General features: G+C 33.0%; 1 protein-coding gene across 1 annotated transcript in view; it reads left to right on the top strand.

Moving 5' to 3' along the window:
- The window catches only part of LOC128552979 (neurogenic locus notch homolog protein 1-like), a gene marked incomplete at both ends in the record, with an annotated part of 60,981 nt that overhangs the window by 26,098 nt on the left and 19,983 nt on the right, over positions 1-14,900 (top strand). Inside the window, 9 exons of the mRNA XM_053534076.1 lie at positions 595-708; positions 1,672-1,785; positions 2,251-2,364; positions 3,616-3,729; positions 7,461-7,574; positions 9,344-9,457; positions 10,431-10,544; positions 11,744-11,857; positions 12,414-12,527. Of these exons, the coding sequence (XP_053390051.1) occupies positions 595-708; positions 1,672-1,785; positions 2,251-2,364; positions 3,616-3,729; positions 7,461-7,574; positions 9,344-9,457; positions 10,431-10,544; positions 11,744-11,857; positions 12,414-12,527 (1,026 nt within the window). The remainder of the gene's footprint in view (positions 1-594; positions 709-1,671; positions 1,786-2,250; positions 2,365-3,615; positions 3,730-7,460; positions 7,575-9,343; positions 9,458-10,430; positions 10,545-11,743; positions 11,858-12,413; positions 12,528-14,900) is intronic.

Here is a 14,900-nt window from a genome sequence, read left to right as displayed (position 1 = left end):
CAGAAATACAATTTCAATGTAATTGATAATTTTTAACGTTATATATTAGATCTAATCTACAGCTTGTCAGACCCGTATCCGGGTTATAGGAATTGATATTAATGCCCACACCTGTACTCTTGCACGTGGCAATTATTTAAAATGTGATTATCTAATTAGTTTCTCAATAATATGCTTTAGTAAAAGTTCATAATAGATATCATTCTTTCAGTAGAAATTTATCAGGAAAAGTGCCTTATTTTATTATCTGTTTATGGTGTTGTCAATAAAGAGTTCTCCAAAGTGACTGACGCTTCGAAATTATTATTGATTGATTTCTGACTGATCAATGTGAGTTAAATGGTAACTTGTTAATATATGCAGTCTGTGGATGATAAACAATGGCTAAACTGATGTGTTCTTCCAACGAATATGTTTCTATCTGATTCTATTTTGACTGGCATTGATCTCATATTCCTACTTTAATGCAGTGCCAAATGCACAAATTCATTGTCTGCACTTTTTACTGTGGTATCTCATTAATATCGTAAAATGGGTGTATATCGTTTATTGATCGACTTTACACAGTTTCTGTTAAAGAAACTTTATTATCAGATATAGTCGAATGCATCTCCGACCCGTGCAAGAACGGTGCTATATGTAAAGATGAAGTGAATGGTTACTCATGCGAATGTGCTGCTGGATATGAAGGCATGGACTGTGGAATTGGTATGAAATTTGTTTTTAGGTTTGCATGGAGCTCAATACAGGATATTCTATTCCTGGACCTTCTACATATTTATGCTACCAGATTAAACAAGTCATTTCAGCATTCAGACTATAGGTCGGTTTAGAATTTGTCATATAGATAGTATGTTATTCGTATAAATATCATGCTTCATATTTTAAAGTGTTCTATTATACTAATTTCTACAGATACATACAGGCATATCTTATAATACTTCATATATATATTTCAATGTTTAATATACCTACGAACTTTCTGTTTGAAATATAGCTTGTATAACACGATAAACAATTACATAAATCTGCATTGTACTCCCATCGGATAGGAAATATATTCAATTTAGAGACTTCTTATTTTAGTTCTGATGTTAAATAGGACGTCAATAATGTTAAATGATGGCAACATGACGCTACATTTACCGTTGTTTCAAACGAGTTTTTAGTCTCTTTTGTCTAGCGTTATGGTCAATATTTACTAATATAACGCTAAAATAGTTGTATAAGCATGGAACATCCTGCTTACATGGATTGTGATTTGGTGCAAGCGTCTCGTTTGAGAAAACCCTAGCAAAATGCATTTGCGCTAAATGCAATATTGCAGATATAGGTACTGTTATTATGACCCTATTGCAAATGCATGCACCCAAGATTCTAGATATGAGCATTTCAAAACGTAGGCACAAATATAGTTTCAATATGATTGATAATCTTTAACGTTATATATAAAATGTTATCTGCAGCTTTTCTGGTCCGTATTAGGCTTTTATGAATGGATATTATTGCCCATACGTTCAATTTTGCACGTTTCAATTGATAAGCCGTATTTGATAATCTGTTTATTGTGTTGTCATTAAAGAGTGGTCCTATTTGATTGTTGTTCGAAAATACCAATTACATAGCAGATGCCTGATCAGTGAAAGAATAAACTTATATTTAATTTAACAGATATTAATGAATGTTCTTCCGATCCGTGCAAAAATGGCGGTACCTGTGCTGATAATGTCGCCAAGTACAGCTGCATTTGTTCTGCTGGATATGCAGGCTCCATGTGCGAAAATGGTAAAGATTCATTTTCATAGAAACACTTCGAAAATACTTTTCAAATCTGTCAACAAAGCAAATATAATTTGCTTTTATTATAGACACTTCAAACAAACGGACGATATTTACTTTGTGTAGTTTTCAAATTTTCACTATATAAACCTGAATCTCATTAGTCTAGATAAATCATTTCCGTCTTGAATTAAATGTGAATAACTAATTTTCAAATTACTTGGTACTGTTTAACAGCTCAAATTCGTAGTTTAAGGAGAGGGCGACTATGAGCTGTCATTGCTTTCTGTTCGTACCAATTCCTTAACTAATGCTTTATAAATGTTTCATTAATTTCGAAAGTACAATAAGTTTTAAGTAATTGAACAAATTCGTTGGCGGCACTTTTGATTGTGGTACTTCATTTATATTGGTGCATATCACTTACTGATCCACTTGAAATTATTTATATTAAACAAATTTAACTGTCAGATTTAGACGAGTGTGTCTCCGACCCGTGTAAGAATGGCGCTACATGTGAAGATAAAGTAAATGGTTACACTTGTCAATGTGCTGCTGGATATGAAGGCACTGACTGTGAAATTGGTACTTTTTTATTTTACATTATAGCTGCATGACAATAAATGATGTTTTATATATCTTTGTCACGAATCTCACAAACCGCTCATTTTCATATTCCTGATTTTGTTTTAAACTATAGAGATATTTCCAGCGTCCGTGTGGCAAAAATAATATGTGTTTACTGGTTATTATTATATGGACGGCAAAGAAAACGCATACACTTTTATTTTATTATGTATTTAATGGGTGTTTGGAAAGGCACCTACAATGTGCAATCGAACTTCAATTTTCCATCTGTTAAATCATCATCCATACGCTGTTTAGTGATGCAGTCCTTATGATCAATTCTGTATGGTAGCATATTTCTGTCACGAGATAGCTAGGTAGCTATCGCGATATTTCAAAAGAAAATATCTTGATAAAATCGAAGTTTTCTCAAAAGATTATCTCAATAGTATATGGTTTCCTGGAAATATTATTGCGATAATTTACATTATTTTCTCGATACTTTTTGTGTAAGTGCCCACAACTGCAATTTTCTTGATATTTCGAACTTTTCTGAAAAGTTTATCACAATAGCCTAAAGTTTCCTGGAAATAAAAGGCATATCGAGAAAAAATAATTTATTGCGATCATGTTTTCAGAAAAATGTACAACTTTGCTGAAAAGTTTAAAATATTATCGTGATAGTTACCGAGCATACACCCGAAAATTTGCGCTAAAATATTTTCTGGAAATGATTGAAATATCTAGAAAATATTATTTATTGCTGAAATGTTTTCAGAAAATATGCGCACATTTCCTGGAAAGTTTACAAATTATTGTAATAGCTACCTAGCTATCTCATGGCAGAAATATGCCATCATAATTCTGTTTGAAAAACTCCAGTAGTTAAGTTCATTCCATGACAGTGTTTAAGTAGACAGTACGTCTGCTGTATAACTCATCCTTTTATGGTTTGGTTAGGAAGACCCTATGGGATTCCGAAACACTCTGAAAACAAATTGGATGTACATGGTATTTTCATACATTTCATATTTTAAGAATAACTATGATATATGTTATTTTTCAATTATTTCTGCTGTTACCGTTAGACCCAGTCGGTTGATTAATCCATATTTAAGCATTGTTTTTATATCTGAACATGTCACAGATAGCTATTATGACTGCAATACATTAAGCTTAGATGTGCAGTACAGCTCTATGCACTTACTTACATTGATAACACAATATTTGAATTCAGTTCTCTGCAAGAACAGTTTTGAAATTTAACAGATATTGATGAATGCATGTCTAGTCCATGTCTGAACGGAGGATCATGTGAAGATCTTACCAATGCCTTCAACTGCACCTGTGCTTCTGGATATGAGGGTTATACCTGTGCAGATGGTATGCATTCACTTTTATTGAATTTGGTTCTCTTCAAGAAAAGTTTTGAAATTAAACAGATATTGATGAATGCATGTCTAGTCCATGTCTGAACGGAGGATCATTCGAGGACTACTTGAAATTAAAACAACAACCAACTTTGATTCAGTTTCTTTCAAGCGTCTATTACTATTTATTGATATATGCATGTAAGATTCTTGAAAATCAAAACTCTTTACAGATGTAATAAACTGATTTTGACGATTATCTTAAACATTCAATTAACGGGCTTGTGCTTCCTTCATCGCATCAGTCTCTAAATGACATTAGAGAAGATCGCCATCGTTTAAAATAGAGGCCCCTAAATACTTCCGAGGCTTACAATGCAGATATTAAATTAGTTTTGCATATCTTCATTAATAATTTTATTATACATGCGAAAATATATTGCAAGAAAGATGACTATAACTATGATATCACCTGGATTTGCAGGACCCTTTAGTTATATTGAAGACACTGACCTTTGCAGTATTAATTACTATTACCAGATGGCTTCTTTAGCAGAGCTACCGTTGTCATAAAATATGTACATCGTTTGCTAAATTTTATTACTCTAAACTGGAATTAGGGATTAAATTAATACATGAATCTTGAGATATGTTTTTCAAATCCTGTTTGATATGGATATGTCATTTACAAACTTCTAAAATTTTCGTAATCATAATGTTTGATAGCCTGACGACAATACAAAAATATTCTTGATCTTTTAGTCTGACTTGATGGAAGGATCGTCGTTATATCGATTCGCTTGGCCACATTTTTAAATGTGTTCCCGTTGACTCACTGGCTTCAGTAAGTCAACGAGCTCATACGTTAACGGTTTCAAGATTTTTATATATCTGTTTTGACATTTATACATAAGCATATTTGTGTTTTACAATTCGACCCTCTCTCTTGCGGGAAAATTTTATTTCTACTGTCGTGTAATACATGAGCTTGGCAAGGTTAAAGAGTTAAGTCTGACGCCAGTAATCTAGTTTAATATTTGAAATGGTGTTTTTGCCTATGCCATTCGAAAGCGTTGTTCTGCTGTGTTCCTCATTAATGCTTTTTGTGTGGCTGCTTATTATTTTCTATGTTTCTATTATTGCATTTATTCGTGTTAATGAATGTGTGTGCTCAGCTATGTACGTAGTTTAATTTACAGATAAACACATTTCAGTGTTGAGCGATACATAGGCGGCGGCTTGAATGTGTTTTCTCCTGTTTGACTTGATCTTTTACATATAGGCGGAAACCAAATGTTATGGATGCATAGCTTTTACGTGATTAGTTTCATATGACATCTTTAATTTATAAACTTAAATTATTCAATTTGACAGATATTGACGAATGCTTATCTGACCCTTGTTAAAATGATGCTACATGTGAAGATGAGGTAAAGAGGGTTTTGCGTGTATCGGTGCTTTTCACCGGGAAAGTCTATTGGCAGAGCGCTAGACTAACTCCACTGGACATACATGTATTTAAAGTTCGACCTTCCTATAGCAAGTTGGGTGTTATCTCCTAATGAAAGTTATATTCTCAAAGAAACAAACAACATAGCCTTAAACGTTTATTAAGCGTATATCAGGGTATGATTTGACAAAAAAAGATCTGAAAGATCTAAAAGCCGGCAAGTCTTAGCTCGGGGGAGAAAAATTATACGTGGGTATAACGTATCCTGAAACACAGAACTAGTTTTTATGATCAAAGTCATGTTTCATGAATATTCGTATTAATTTACTTATCAGTGTGCAGAAACTATTGCTAATATAAGGCAAACATTGAACAGATAGTGTAACGTAATGTTTTAGCACATATATCAGATATTGATGAATGATCCTTAAGCTGTTGCATAAATGGTAGTACCTGCAAAAATTTTATAAACCAGTACACATTTACATGTGCTTTTGAGTATGCGAGTAAAATCTGTGAAGACGGTAAGCAGAACAATTTTGAAAACTTTGATTGGTACAACCACCCGTTTTGAAATAAAAGTATCTTAAGTTGTTAAAGTATCATGCATTGCTTTTTCTATGGTACATATATTTTACTATCTTTATTTTTCTGTAGCATGGGGAAAGTTTAAGCTGCTTTTTTGTTTACTCCTGATTCAGATTTTGTAGGCAAATACGATCATATTTCAGAAGAGTACATTTAAATATTTACATTTTATACTTACTACTTCGCACACAATTAGATAAGTAGTGCGCTAGACGTTCACACATGTAAATAATAACAGCATTATGAATGTTTAACTCATGACATAATGAAGGCGTTAGTATTGTAGCTGAGAATACGCCAATATGTTTAATAATGATACCATTTTCTAAGGGCATAAACCTTAACCTTATCCATCCTGCCTGTATCGTATATATGACGGCAATCAAGTGTGCACATGTAGAACTCAACTCATGCATTAGGGATACAAGCTTGTGGTGATGTTAAACCCACATACAAAGTATAAAAGTGTTATAATGGATTCACGTCCGTCCGTCCGCATTTCTGTGACTTATATTTTTGAGACCCTTCAACGGATTCTCAAATAACATTAAACAAAGGTTTACTGTTAAAATATGACAAGGGTCACAATAACCGAGGTCAGTTGTTTAAATGCGAATGCCACTTTTGCTCAGTTTTGTGTCAGCTCCATACTTTATAAAAAGCTGATAGGATTTTATCAAATCTAACGTCAAATACCAGGTCACTTTGTCCGTTGTCAAGGTCACAATGGGAGATAAAAGAACCGCTTTATTGCAAACCTTTTAAAGGCTTTCAGATAAACTACCCATACAATTTCATGATAATAATACAACTAGAATCAAGCATAATTCATGTCATTTGCTTGAAAGTCAATGCAATGTTTGGAGGTAATAAATAGATCAGGAAGCTTCACTTCGTGTCCACCGCATATCTACTAAATCGCTGGATTCCTATAAAACATCCATCCTTTACAACAATTTATTCTTATCAGAACGACTTATTGAGTGTACAACCGAAATTTCTTTGTCCGATTCAATGTTATAGTTAGTTCTATCTTCGCCGTATTTTATCTTACGAAAAGCTGGAAGAAATTTCTTAAATCGACCACCAGTTGCTAATCTCATCAGGATGGTATATATACTTGTAACCCAGTTCACTAAGGGCACAGTTGGAGTTCAGGATTATGAAAGTTACATTTTCTTCTGTATAAAGCGGCGTCTTGGAGTATCTTAAGTGATAGTTCCAGTTGAATTTGTGTATAATGGGGTATGAAATAATGAATCTTTAATTTAAAGAAAAATAGTGTAGCTGCGATAGCAGCTCAGATGATTTAACTGATTAAGGAAATATGTCACTTATTTCAGCAAAATCAATGTCATTACCTATGACGCCGTCACTCAATGTATGGAATACCTCAATGTGATTGTAGTAAAATTCAAAAACTTTGTATGCGTTGGTATATTTATTTGTCAGTGCAAAAATGTTTTAAAATTAATATAAGTTTGAAAAGGACTGTATTCACCCGCTACTGTTTCAGAATCATCGCACAGGAATGAAGTCTATCTGTCGACAAACTTCCTGCAAGACTAAGGCTGCCTTTGGCAAATGTTATCTGTAGAAAAGTTTTAGTTTATTATCATTTTTGTTGTTAACCTTTGTTACTATATAACTAACACATCATGTTCAAAATTTCAATATCTCTATAACGATTTTATTCTTTCAAACAGATATAAATGAATGCTCCTCACATCCATGCACGAATGGCGGTACATGTAAGGATCTTGTAAATGCCTACGAATGTAAATGTGCAGCTGGATATGAGGGTACAACATGCGCAGATGGTAAACATAATTTCAAACTCTTCATCTGTTACAATATATCAACAAATTTAGAATAAATAATGTATCTTTGTTCTAGTCTGAGAGAGAGAGAGTTGTAATCTGTAGCTGTACCACGGGATGTGAATTTCACAATTAAAAGCGTTTGCCATAGTGGGTAGTCTTGTTAAAATCTTCAGTGACGTAATTAACACACTTCCTAACAACTAAAAATATTTTAACACTCCCATTACAAAGTATATCAAATTCTCAATTTCATAGAGATGTTTACATACCTCAAAAAATGTTGATTTTTGACACTTTTCCATCTGTATGCATTGTTTAATTTAAAGAGGCTTAGACACTATAATCGTAAGATACACAGCAAGTTAAGTGTTTGTTCTTTTTACAGTTTAGCACTGTGATATTCTCAGATTCACGGAACTTGTAGAATATAAAATGATAGGCATGTCTTACAGCCAAGTGGGACGTGTGTGTTTTATTGTTGCTCTGCTTTCGTCAAAAGCAATAAATACATGAGTTTTTACTTTTGCTTTTAAATATTTATTGGCGGAACTGGTAGAAGACTACATGATAGGCATGATGTCTTAAAACCAAATGGGACTATCTGTGTTGACACTTGTATTCTGGCTTGTTTTAATCGGCCATTAAGTTTTAATGTTGCTCTGTTTCCTGCAAAAGCAATAAATACACGTGTTTGTACTTGTTCAGGTTAGATTCTTTTAATATTTTACAAGACAACTTTTGTGATTTACATTTGATACCTTTTGCTACGTATATTAGGAAAAGCTTGAATTTACACTTTTCTGTAACAATGTATTACTGTGGGTGAAAAAGTTAGATCTAGAATACACTTTTAACAAATCAAATCTCTGCAGAGGTGTCTTGGCCACTGCCAGCTTCACTGACAGTAACAATGATATTCCCTATTGTGTTCCTACATTTGATTGTGTTTCACTTGTCTTATTGATATGTTTAATCAACTTATTTTATGTTAAATATTAATCCTTTACACATCCATACATACGGATCGTTCTCGGAATGCGACCATATCTGATTTTTGTGTTTGTTTAGGTGCTAAATATATGTGGTTGTTTTTTTTTTTCAATAGTCTTTTGACTTACTCAGAACTTTTAAACATATGACAGCCGCTGTAGTAACATACAAAACTTCGTTACATTTTGTGCTAGTAGTAGTAAGATATAGAATTGTAATATTTCAATGAAATTTTCAATCTAAGAACGCTGATGAATACTTTCTGCAGTATTAAGTGCATACAAAAGTATCGTATTGACGTACACTTGATTTAAAAAGCAATATAGGGGATCACCAACGTTAAATTCCGATCCGTTCTGAATTGAAAGATGTCTTTTATAGCTTTATTCAAAGACAAAATCATTGTCTATTAATAGCAGTTTTACATTGTCCATACATTGTCAGGAAACATATTTATCTGTTCACAGTGAAATGGTTATATATTTAAACACGTTCTTATAGGTTGAATTCATAACAAACAAGTCATGTGATTTTATATAACTAATTAGAAGATATTAACTAATACTGTAATGAACTTACATTATTTTGTAAGATGCATATATCTAATTGATAATTTGGACACTTCTGTAGACTTATTGGGTTATGCCATTAGCAGCCAACTACGGATACATATTACAACATGACAAAAAAGCATGCATTAATATTCACTAACCTTACTTACGCATTAAGCCATGAAATAGAAATCATATATTTACCTGTAATATTTGCATATTTAGATATTGACGAATGTCTGTCCAACCCATGTTTGAATCATGGATCCTGCGAAGATGAAGTAAACGGCTACACATGTTTGTGTGCTGCAGGTTTTTATGGTGTGCAATGTGCTACAGGTAATTAAAAATAAATACATATATAAATATTATATCGTCTGCATTATATGAATAATTGCAAAAGATAACGATTTAAGTAAGCTTCCTTTGTCGAACCTAAACTGAGCAGTGGCCTAAAAGTCTTAATTGGGTCATATCTGAACTGAAACCACAATTCTTTACTAGACACCCCCATGCCTTCCGTACACCACTGTTAAAGAATTAATAGGTCATTGAAATATGTCCTAAGTGAAAATTATCTGATATCGATTGTCATATGCGAGAAAAACAATTCCTCCTCTCGTATTAATGTGATTCTCCGTATATTATACAGCCTCGGATTAAGTATATAAGGATATGAACTTTATTTGTTACATGTTTGATAGGTCTAGACAGCGCGTTTAATCAGAATTTGTACTTTTATAGAAAGAATGACTTATGTCACTGACAATGGATAAATAGTGATTTTTTTTATATGAGCGGAAACAAATGAAGTAATTATAACAAAATTACAGTTATAACGACATTGTACGTTGCCATTTTAACGAAAACAAAAACAGCAGTAAAATTTGAAAATTGAGATAGAGTTCCCTTGTTTTGGACAAAAGTATTCGTGTGATCACTAATTATCTTATTTATAGTGTGTCGTATGCAATAGTCATGATCTTGAAAGAAATCTTAAAACAGTGTTTTTCTCTTTTTGTCAATTGCTTTATCGGGCTGGAATTATATATTGCGCAATAAGCAAATTCACCATAACGTGCACTGCACTCGATAATGCACATGTTATGCATGAGGTCCACGAAAACAGAAATTATTCTTATAATAAAAGTGGTGATTATGCCAACAATTATTATTTGACCTCAGTTCGTATTTTATTAGATGAGCATAAAACATTTGATAAACGCTTATACATCTTTAGTTTGAATAATGTGAGGTCTGCTGAGCTTTTGGAATTATTAAAGCACATTACACAATACATCCCTATTTATAGATATCAATGATTGTGCGTCAAATCCCTGCCTGAACGGCGGCATATGCACAGATAAGGTGAATGGACGAACATGTACCTGTCTTACAGGATATGATGGTTTAAATTGTGAACTAGGTGAGTATTTCTCTTAGATAAATGGTAACAAGAATTGGCACAGAAGGCAATAATATTTTGCTATTATTCGACATGTCTCAGGAAATCATTTTTGTTCGTTAGAAATGTTGAAATGAATTTAAATTTCATTGTGTGTGTGTGTGTTTTTTTTTTCCTGTTATATATTAATATTCAACAGTTTCAATGTATTTGCTGTCTGGTAGTCTTATTCTTATTTGCACGCGAAATGGCAACTGGCTTTCATAAATGTTTCTGACACTCCTCTATAGATCGAAATATGAAATCAAGTTGTGTCCACTATATACTGGTGTCTTCTTACCAAAGCTGAATCTATTTTGACTGGCATGTATTTCATATTCGTACTATGATTCACTGATAATAGCACAAATCCATTAATGGCACTTTTTACTATCATGATATCTCATTAATATGGGTGTATATCACTTACCGATTCGCCGAATGCAGTTTATGTAAAATAAACATTATTATCAGATATAGGCGAATGTTTGTCCGACCCGTGCAAGAATTTGTAGATAACGTAAATGGTTACACCTGTCAACGTGCTACCGGATATGAAGGCACTGATTGTGAAATCGGTATGAACTTTGTTTTAGGTTTGCACGGACCTTAATACAGCATATTCCTTTTAGCTCGACCTTCTAAATATTTGCCCTCGCAAATGACTCAAGTAGTTTCAGCATGTCAGACTATTAAACACAAAGGAAAGAAATATTTTGAGAATGTGTCACGAACATAAAATATGATTCGTGGAAATAGCGTTTGTCCTGTTTTAAATGACAGCGCAAGTATTCTTTCTTACTATTTCTTATACAAACGTATTTCCTACCATGTAGAACATTCAGTTCAACATTTTATATTTTGCCCAACAAAATACTTTATTCAACTATTAGATAGCAATCCTTATTCCTTTTAGAGAGCTTTTGCTTCATATTTGATGTCAAAATATTTTGATGATGGCAATTTGACGTTACATTTACCCAATAAAACAGGACTTTGACCTAACTTTTCTAGATTTATGTTTATTGTTTATTGTTTATTGATATCACTACTGAAAATGTAAATAAGCGTCGGGCTTTCCTCTCAAATGGATTTTCGCCGGGCAGAGCGAACGCTTTGTTGGATGAAAGTCTACCAAATTCCTGTTCCGCCTAATAGTAAAATGTTATTCAATTTGCCAGATATCAATGAATGTTCTTCTGATCCATGTAAAAATGGCGGTACCTGTGTAGATAATGTTGCCGAGTACAACTGCATTTGTTCTACGGGATATGAAGGTTCAACGTGTGAAATTGGTAAATATATTAATTAATTTTTATAGAGTTATTGTGAAAACAGTTTCAAAGTCAATCATTGATGCAAAATATCTATTGATTTTATCATAGACACTACGCACTAACGTTCGATATTTACTTTTTAAAACTCTTCGAACTGTTATTGTCGATATCCTCAGTGGCTTTAAAGGAAGCATTCCCGTCAAACAATAAGAATAAACAGCTAATTTTGTATTCATTGGCTATGTTTAACAGCCGATATGCATGGAATGCATAATATGGTATTTCATGTTTTTCTCTTATTATAAGCAAGTCTTTGTTCGATGACCTTGAATCATTTACATTCACTGATTAAATATTAACTCGTTAATATCTGCAATCTTAATTGATAAACAATAACTATACTGGTGTCGTCTTCCGCTTGGCATGGCTCTCACATGCCTACTGAAATGCATGGGTTCTTTCCTAAATTTATTGGCAGAATTTTTGTATATTTTATCTCTGAGTCATTAATATGGATGTATATCACTTACTGATCCGCCTAATATAGCATATGTTAAACAAACATTATTATCAGATATAGACGAATGTTTGTCCGACCCATGCAAGAATGGCGCTACATGTGAAGATGAAGAAAATGGTTACACCTGCCAATGTGCTGCTGGATATGAAGGTTCCGATTGTAAAATTGGTATGAAATTTGTTTTAGGTCAACAACATATTCCTATTTGCTAGACCTTCTAAATATTTACACCCGCAGATGATACAAGTAGTCTCAGCATGTCAGAATGTTTCATCCAAAGGAAAGAAACATTTAAAGAATGTGTCATATAGATAAAATATGATGCGTGTAAATAGCGTTCTTCATGTTAAATGACGACCTATTGTATTCTGTCTTACTATTTTCTATACAAACATATGTCCTACCATGAAGCAAATTTAGTTCAATATCTTATATTTTACTCACGAATTCCTGCTTGAAATAAGCTTGTATTTCATGATTACAAAAGGCTTTATTCAATTATCGGATATCAAACCTTATTCCGTTTATGGAGCTTTTGCTTCAAATATGTTGTGAAACAGAACGTCAAAAATATTTGATGATGGTAATTTGACGTTATATTCAACGTATAAAACAGGATTTTAGTCTCAATTGTCTAGATTTATATTCAATGTTTATTGATGTAACAATAGGAAATGTATATAAGCATCGGGCTTTCCTCTAACATTGATTTTACTGGGGTGGAGCAAACGCCTGATTGGATGAATGTCTACCAGATTCCTGTTCCGCTTAATACAACATTGTAGATAAACGTACTATACTATGTACTATACTATGTTAATGCCAGATTTTCCTGCCTATGTCAGGTTCACATGAATTATTATTAATGCGCACGCATTTACCTTTGCAATTCATTTTTATAGGGCGCTTATTAGCAGAACTCTGGAAGCAAGTATGCCGTTTCTGATAGTCTGTTTGTGTGTTTGCAATAAAGGGTGTTCCTATTTGACACATGACAATTATTATAGATGAATTATATAGCCGAAGCCTGATTATTTTAAGAATAAAGTGATATTTAATTTAACAGATATAAATAAATGTTCTTCTGATTCGTGTAAAAACGGCAGTGTCTGTTTAGTTAATGTCGCTGGGTACAGGATGATGTAACGGCCCAGTGTCTTGATTGTCTCGACATTTATTCAATATCATGAAATTCTGAAGTTCCCTACTTGAATTCACCAATTATCAGTTAAGAATAGATAAAGACTTAGTTTTATCATTGTTCTGATTCACAGAATCGGGCTCTACATTTATATCATAAGGAATTAGCATATTTTCTTATCTGTGGTACGATGTTAATCTTACCCCACCCACTCGGTTTTCCATGTGTTTTAAATGTTCATTCTGATGTTATTACGAAAAGTAAATGTATATTCATTTTAACATCGTGTGTTTTGATGACCATTTGAACTGTTTTTCATGTTTACAGATTTATTTGTAGCTGTGCACCTGTATATTGGACTCGTATATTTGAACTTGTTTATCGCTTGAAATCGCCAATAACTGTTCTGAGATACGATGCTCGTTAGCTCTTTTAAAAGTTACTAAAATGCCTAAATACTTACGAAATCAATAATATGTGTTCAATACTTTAAATACCTATCAAAGTTTTCATATGACATCGTGTTGTGTGTCCGTAATTCGTGAAGAAGTGTGAAATTTCCATTTACTACTGTGTTTTGTCCGCCATTGCTGTGTTTAAATCTCGTGGCGCGTGCGAGATGTGACGAAATCTCACATATAAAAGGTCAAGTGGCGCGAAATTCAATTGGTGTATTGTAAACACCCAGGCTGGCGGTTCGCTCACCAACTGGTATAAATACCATAGACTATAGTCTATACCATCGTATACAATCATATACCAACAATGTCACAAGAAGAGGTAGAGTCTTACCGTTATTGGTATTAAACAAATAAACGACTAAGTGGCGTAATGTTATAAATATATAAGTTCCTTATAGGAATCTCCATCTCCAGTGTTTATACCGTGTATAGTGTTTATAGATCTATCGTATTAGATCTACAAGTGCCTAATAATTATTATACCAACCGAAAAAGTGCCAAAGTGTGGTAAATCCATTTGTTTAGTGTTAAACCTATTTACGAGAATTAATCAGATGAAGATGTTGCATACCAATTATACCAATTATACCGAGTAGAGTTATACCAATTATACCATCTATACCAATTATACCAACTGGTATATAGTTATGCTATACCAAAAGCCCGGATACCTTTGTAAACCTTAGCATTATACCTTGTTATAGATCTAGTGTACAGTGCGTAATTTTAGTGTCTAATTTGTACAGTGTGCGGCTTAAGTATTTACCGGAGTTTATCTAATATAATTCGGACACTATCGTTGCTGAATGCTTGATGAACCTAATTTAAAGTGGTGTAAAAGAGTATTCCCAAAAAGTGATCTGTTTCAATGAGTGCCTTTCAATATATGAATATAAACTGGAATAGTGAAACTTTCATCTGTGTTTAAGTAGTTTAAAC

Source organism: Mercenaria mercenaria, unplaced genomic scaffold (assembly GCF_021730395.1).
Source record: "Mercenaria mercenaria strain notata unplaced genomic scaffold, MADL_Memer_1 contig_3346, whole genome shotgun sequence".
NCBI lineage: Eukaryota > Metazoa > Mollusca > Bivalvia > Venerida > Veneridae > Mercenaria > Mercenaria mercenaria.
The sequence above is the reverse complement of the archived record's forward strand: the minus strand, read 5'-3'. Positions and strand labels throughout refer to the sequence as shown.